Source organism: Rutidosis leptorrhynchoides, chromosome 7 (genome assembly GCF_046630445.1).
Source record: "Rutidosis leptorrhynchoides isolate AG116_Rl617_1_P2 chromosome 7, CSIRO_AGI_Rlap_v1, whole genome shotgun sequence".
Taxonomy (NCBI): Eukaryota; Viridiplantae; Streptophyta; class Magnoliopsida; order Asterales; family Asteraceae; genus Rutidosis; species Rutidosis leptorrhynchoides.
The window spans coordinates 124160386-124167226 of NC_092339.1; the positions used below are offsets into that span (position 1 = coordinate 124160386).

Sequence of the window (6841 nt, forward strand, 5' to 3'; positions counted from 1 at the left end):
CAATGTATCGCTGATGTGACACAATGTAATTGTATAAGTATCATAGATAAGAGTAGTCTCACATCCTTTTATTTTATCTTACGGTGCTCCTAATGGTTGAGACTTGAGTCCCGCCCAGGCTAGCCCTCCCGAGGACACCATTGGCAGCAACTAGTTCTGGGGCTAGTCCAGGTCCCTTAGCCCTCCTTCTCGTGCTTGTTTGAAATATTTGTGGATGGATAGACGAATGTAAATCAATATGCGATTATTGATAGTGTTTAGTCATGAGTTTAGTCTTGGAAAGAAAGTACTGATGTAGTGCTGATGTGACAGCTAATCCTAGAAAGAAAAGAGTGTCACATTTGGAAGCACGCTTTTAAACGTATGTATTTTTTAAGGATTTAATTTGAAATTAACTACTACTACTACGAGTATTTAGAAATATAAGATTTATATAAATTTTACAAAGGATATTTTTTTGGTGATAAATGAGATTCACCATCATATTATATGTTACATCTTTTATTCGGTTCCGTTATAAGCCATCAACAAGATGACTATTGCGAATACGAGCATATGTTTTATAGAAAGATAACTCTCACACAAATATGAATATATGATTAGGATGTGTTTGGTGCAGAAGTTTATGAGAGCTTATATGAGCGGGAGCTTATAATTTTAATAAGCTCTAAATAATAAGCTTTGTTTGGTAGACATAAAATATATAGCTTATGAAAATCATAAATTTTAGAAAAATAAGCTACTTCTAGCAGTTTATGAAAAAAGGTAGAACTTATGAATTGAAAAATAAGTTTCAACTACTTTACCAATCATTTATAGAAAATAATAAGCTCCAGCTATCAACTTCAAAAATAAACTTCAGCTTCAGTTCTAATTCATAAATTCCAGCTCCATCTAGTTTTATCCAAACACACCCCTAGACGTATTTATGTTATAAACATCTATAATGCAAAAAAGTTCATTTCAGTAGGTTATTCAGCATTAAAATATTAATATTTGATATTGTCAGTCGCATAATGTTTAAGCAAACACAAGAGCACATTGTTAATTTTATTAAAAAAGACAAAGCACTAAGATGAAATAAATACAAAGTTGAAGGATCACTTTTGTAACTTGAAATAATACTGTAATAAAAATTTAATTCTCTCGTGTCAGCCTACAAATTCATTTTACATTCACACACAGACACGGCATACATATGGCAAATTGAAGGAGTTCTAAGTGCAGAAAAGAAAGAAATCAAGCCTTCAATTTGACTTTATTTATCTCAATACTTCACACAAGGTAACAATTTTTAATTTCAATTTCATTCCAATTTATTGTTATTGATTTTCATTATGTTAAAAGAAGATCGGCAAAATCATTCAAATGATGGAGGTCAAAATTCTGAGTCAAAGTTAACTTCCGATGAAAATCAATTGAATTCAGATGATAAATTAGGGTTTTCTAGAAATTCAGATTCGAAACCCTCGAAATTGGGGATTTCTCAAGAGTTGACTTTAAGTTATCTGTGTGATAATTCAAAATTAGGGCAAAATTCATCTGATAAAGGTAAATTAGTTGTTAATGATGATCATAATCAGGATGATGAAAATAGATTTGTGGAGAGAGATTTTTTACAATTGTCTGAAAATTCATCCAAAAGAGAGGCTGAAAATGATGAAATGTATGGAATGAATAGAGATAAGAAGCAGAAACTAGAAACCCTTGATTTGTCCTTAGCATTGCCTGAAACTTCCATGTCGTTAGCCGCATCGAATCGTGTTCCAGATGGTGATTTTTCGGTAAGTTTGAGACCGGGTAGGAGCGTGCAGTCATTGGGTAGGTCAAATAGTAACAATACTTTAACAACTTTCTCGAATGATTTCACAACTGGTTCGATGTCTTCGTTTTCGCATCAGTTTTCTCATAATCCTAGTTGTTCAATGACTCGTAATTCAACTGAGAATAATGACTATTCGATGGGTAGTCATAGAAGAGACTGTGATCAGTTGTGGAACGGTGGGGAGGGGACTAACGGGTCAGTTCATAGTCGGTTTAGGCCCGTTGGTGATGGAGGTGTTGCGTTGGTACAAGGTAATAATAATAATCGGGCCAATTCTGATAACGGTTTGTCGTTTTTTCCATCTGAGCTGCCTGCAAGGATGAAAATGGATACAGAATCGGGAGATTCAAGGGGCAAAGGTTCTCAGAATTCAAAAGGGGTTGAGAATTTGGATTTTGCAAGATCACGTAAGCTTTCTAGACCCGAGAGAATTTTAAGAGAAATTGTTTCTGAGTCTATTCAGACAATGGCTCAGATAACTCAAGAACTTCCTGATGAAACGTTTGAATCCACAAAGGATTATTTGAAAAAGCTGATATCGGTTCCCGAAAAGAGAGATGAATTGGTGGGGTTGCAGCTTCGTCTTGAACGAAGGTCTGACCTTACAAATGAAACACTCTCGAAAGCAAATAGGAACCAACTTATACTGTTGGTTTCTATAAGAATGGGTCTCGTAAGCTTCTTATCGGTCCAAAATCGTCTCCCAACAAATGAGCTGATTGAAGTTTTCTTATTTGAAAGGTGTAAGAATATGAATTGCAAGCGATTATTGCCCGTTGAGGACTGCGAATGCAAGATTTGCTCAGCAAAGAAAGGATTTTGTAGTGAGTGTATGTGTCCTGTGTGTTTAAATTTTGACTGTGCAAGTAATACGTGCAGTTGGGTTGGGTGTGATGTATGTTCTCATTGGTGTCATGCGGCTTGTGGTATTCAAAAGAATCTAATAAAGCCTGGTCCAAGTTTGACGGGCCCCGCTGGCACAACGGAGATGCAGTTTAATTGTATTGGTTGTGGTCATGCTTCTGAAATGTTGGGGTTCATTAAGGATGTTTTTAAGTCTTGTGCAGAACAATGGGGTTTAGAGATTTTAATCAAAGAACTTGATTGTGTTAGCAAAATCTTTAGGGGGAGTAGTGATTTTAAAGGGCGAAAACTTTATTTGACGGCTGCTGATTTGATATCGAAACTTGAGAACAAAGTCATGTCTCCTTCAGATGTATGCAGCACCATTCTTCAATTCTTTGACTGTAAGTCTCAAAATATATCTCTCCTTGTTACTCTTTGTTAATATATGATATGTTTTTTTTATTTATTTATTTAATTTTTTTTTGTCTGTGAATGACCATCATTACATATTATTGGCAAAAGATTTATTTGTTTTGTCATTGTTTATGTAGTTATTCACGGGTTTGTTGGACACTTGATTAATCATCTTAAACATAATTTACATGGCACAAAAGTGTAGGACTGTATGATTGTTTTGGTTAAGAACTTAAGATGGGCTATGTGGTTCTTCATGTATTGAATATATTATAGCCTACTGTTTCTATACACTGCGTTTTATTGTCTATGTTTTTAGTAAAGAAATTTAGGTCTCCATTACACTGAATTAATGAAACAAGGGGAATGCCTCAAGTTACTTGTGACATTAAACTTTTTTAATGAGATAGTCATGGTAGAGTATAGGTGGCAAAATGGGTGGGTGATGGTTGTGTAATGGGTAAATGGGAAATTTTGAGGCCATGTGAAAATGGGGTAATTTGACCCTTGACCTTGCCACACTTTTTCCTTCTACATTCTCCAATTTCATAATAAACTTAAAAATATGATTACAAAAGCTATTCTTATAATTACAAAACAAGAAATAAATTTCTTATTTTAAGAGTTTGTAAACGCTTTAGTAGTATGATTTTTCGGGTTCTATTTCCTACACCAACCGATTTGTTTTTAGTTTATATTTTTAATTTTAATTTTTCCATTTCGTTCTAGTTTATGAATGTATATAACGTTATTTTAATATTTACAGCCACAGACCAGATGACCGAGTTTCCTGTTTCAAACATGCCCTTAAAAGATGTCGTTCAACCATCTAAACCTCAAACTCACGAACTGTCCTTCTATAACAACACTGGATCATCAAGTGGAAGAGGTGAAAACAGTCTCAAATCTATTCCTCACATGATGAATGCCAACAAGATGATAATTGAGGACGAATGGTCTGTAAAATCATCAAAAAAAGATGCATTCGATAGTGTTGAAAGCCTCGTGAGAATAAAAGAAGCTGAAGCCAGAATGTTTCAAGATAAAGCTGATGAAGCAAGAGCTGAAGCAGAAGGATATAAACGAATGATTAGGGCACAGATTGAGAAATTGGATGAGGAATATGCAGAAAAGATAGCAAAATTGAATCTACATGAAATTGAAGAACAAAGAAAGGTAAAAGCAGAAGAGGTTAAGGTTTCAGAGAATGATCATATTGAGTATTACAAGATGAAGATGAGAATGCAAGCTGAGATTGCTGGACTATTGGAGAGAATGGAGAAAACGAAACAAAAATGGGTGTGATCAAAATCTTTAATTGTTGTTGTTGTTTTTTCTTTTCTTTTCTTTTTAATCTTTTAGCTTTTTCAACTTAAAAAATGCAGACTTGATGGTTGGCGTTTTTTTTTTTTTTAAAATTTGCAAGAGTTGGTTGAGTTTGATGGTTTTTTTAGTTGTTACAAGGATTGTTGACATCTTTGGGTATTTTTGGATATGAAATTGGTGTATTTTATTGGGTTTACAAGTTTTGTTACTGTTGCTTGTTGTTGGGCGCAATTGATAAGCTTAGATTTTGTGTAGTACTAGAGTTGATTATGAGCATTTGATCTCAAGGTTGTAACTAATTAGTTGGGAATAGGTGGGTTCGGGTTAGTATTATATGTAACTAATCCAGTGAGTGAATAGGCACAGTGAAAATGGGTCGAATGGATCACAAAGTCCACCCAAATGTATTTTCAGATATTATTATTGAAATAGTGCATCCAACAGTCGCGACTAATTTCAACCAGATCAAAATGGTTTATTTTGAAATTTGACCTGCCACTCAATCCTCCATACTTTGCCACCTCTGCTATAAATACCGAATCTCATAATACTCTGGCTTGATATCATTTTCCTTTACCTTTTCCCCTAAACATATCAATTTTAATTTTCTGGTGATTTAGATTAGATATTAGATAATACAACAAAAATACCCAATATCAGAAGGATCAATTCTGTGCAGAGGGGTCAATTCTGGATGATTTACTTATGAAAGGTCATTTTGGGTTGTCGTTTATCTCAAATAAGTGAGATTTTTCATGGTTCAGGTTAGGGAAGGGGAGTGTTTTACTCTAATGTATGTGGTCTATCCGGGTATTGTGTTCGTTTCCGACCCTTTTCCCTGGCCACCTCAATATATACTTTAGTGAGGTTTGAACGTGACACCTCTAAAGTAACTCAGACCCCCAATCACTTGTCTATCTAGGGACGCTTATTTAGCTAAAAGGGGAACACGTCAAACGAGTAAAGCTGGCTGAAAGTTGCAGTCAGTCTTGATTGGTGGTGATTTGTACACCACCTTTTCTAACACACACAACACAGTTATATATGATTTTACACTTTTACCCTTCAATCATGATTTGTCAAAGTATTACTATTAATGATTTATGAGTGGTGTATAAAGCAACTACTCCCATTTTTAGTTTATTCAACCTTCTATATTGTTTTTATTATAGTCATAAAATATTGATTTGTTATCATATCTAATAACACACCATCTACTAATAAGAAATGGATAAAGTATCACGGGCCAACTTGTATTTACACTTGATGAAAAGTAAACTCCAACCCTTATTAACTTGCATAAAATACTTCCACTTTACAATCAAAATTTTAATGTTATTATTTTCCAGGCTTAAAGATTACGCAAAATGATCTAAACCATTAACACAACACAAACACTAAGTGGCATTATCCAAAATTCTCAATTACTTAATAAGATTAATATCATTTGGTAATTTATGGAATCTAGACCAATGGTTTAGCAACTTCAACATTCTAACATGCATTTACATATTGATTTATGATTTCTATTTCTATTAGTTTTTACATGTTTATTACTACTACATTATTTATATTTTTACCCATTGTCAACGATTATTCTTTCTTGTGTCACAAATAAAAGTAACGGTCATTGCAATTGATAATGCAAAACAAACATACTAAACATAAACATCATATTACAATAAAACTTCATGATCAAATTTCATTAATTTTGTGAATCTTAAAATAGTATGTAATGATGTGAAACCAAAAGGCTTTTGACCCAACGATATTAAGGACTCTTATTAACCTTAAGGTTATGAGTTAAAGTCTAGTTGTGGATAAAAATGAGTCTTTTTGCCATTCCAAAAAAAGTATGTGGTGTTGTGAAACTCATTAGAGGCAATTTGTATGTTTAACTTCAATTTGAGCATTACTAATGAACATGGCTCAAAAACTCCCTAAAATCAATAATATATAAACATAACTATTACTCCGTATAAGCTAAATTTGCATGTCATGGGTTTTTTTCACGTGTAAACATTAGTTTAAAGAAACCCTAACATATTAGTCTCTCCGTCTGATCAAGCATATTTCCGCCTAGGGCTAGAAACATACTTGAGTGCAATAGAGGGGGTTTTATTAGATTCAGCGACGTTAGCCTCCGGTCCGGATACCGTGATAACCCTAGCCGAGATGATGATCTCGGGAGGGTGGCCAAGGGCTGACCGCCGGCCAATGGATGGTGCTCCGATTGGCGGCGAGGGAAAAACCCTACCAAGAGTGGTAGGTAAAAACCCTAGAGAGAATTGTCTACCCTAAATGCTTAGATTACCCCTCTATTTATAAGAGGGAATTAGGGTTTAGGAGGAAGACTTGACCGCGGCCCATGGACCAAGTCCAATTACTCGGCCCGATGGGCTCCGCACATCATCAAGTCCCCCAAGTTCG

General features: G+C 34.5%; 1 protein-coding gene across 1 annotated transcript; it reads left to right on the forward strand.

Annotated features, from left to right (window-relative positions):
• The first annotated feature begins 1144 nt into the window (after positions 1-1144).
• On the forward strand, positions 1145-4621 carry LOC139856998 (protein OBERON 3-like). The gene is made up of 2 exons (XM_071845709.1): positions 1145-3072; positions 3852-4621. The coding sequence occupies exons 1-2, from the start codon at positions 1338-1340 to the stop codon at positions 4388-4390; spliced, it is 2274 nt and encodes a 757-aa protein (XP_071701810.1). The 5' UTR covers positions 1145-1337; the 3' UTR covers positions 4391-4621.
• Positions 4622-6841: the final 2220 nt, after the last annotated feature.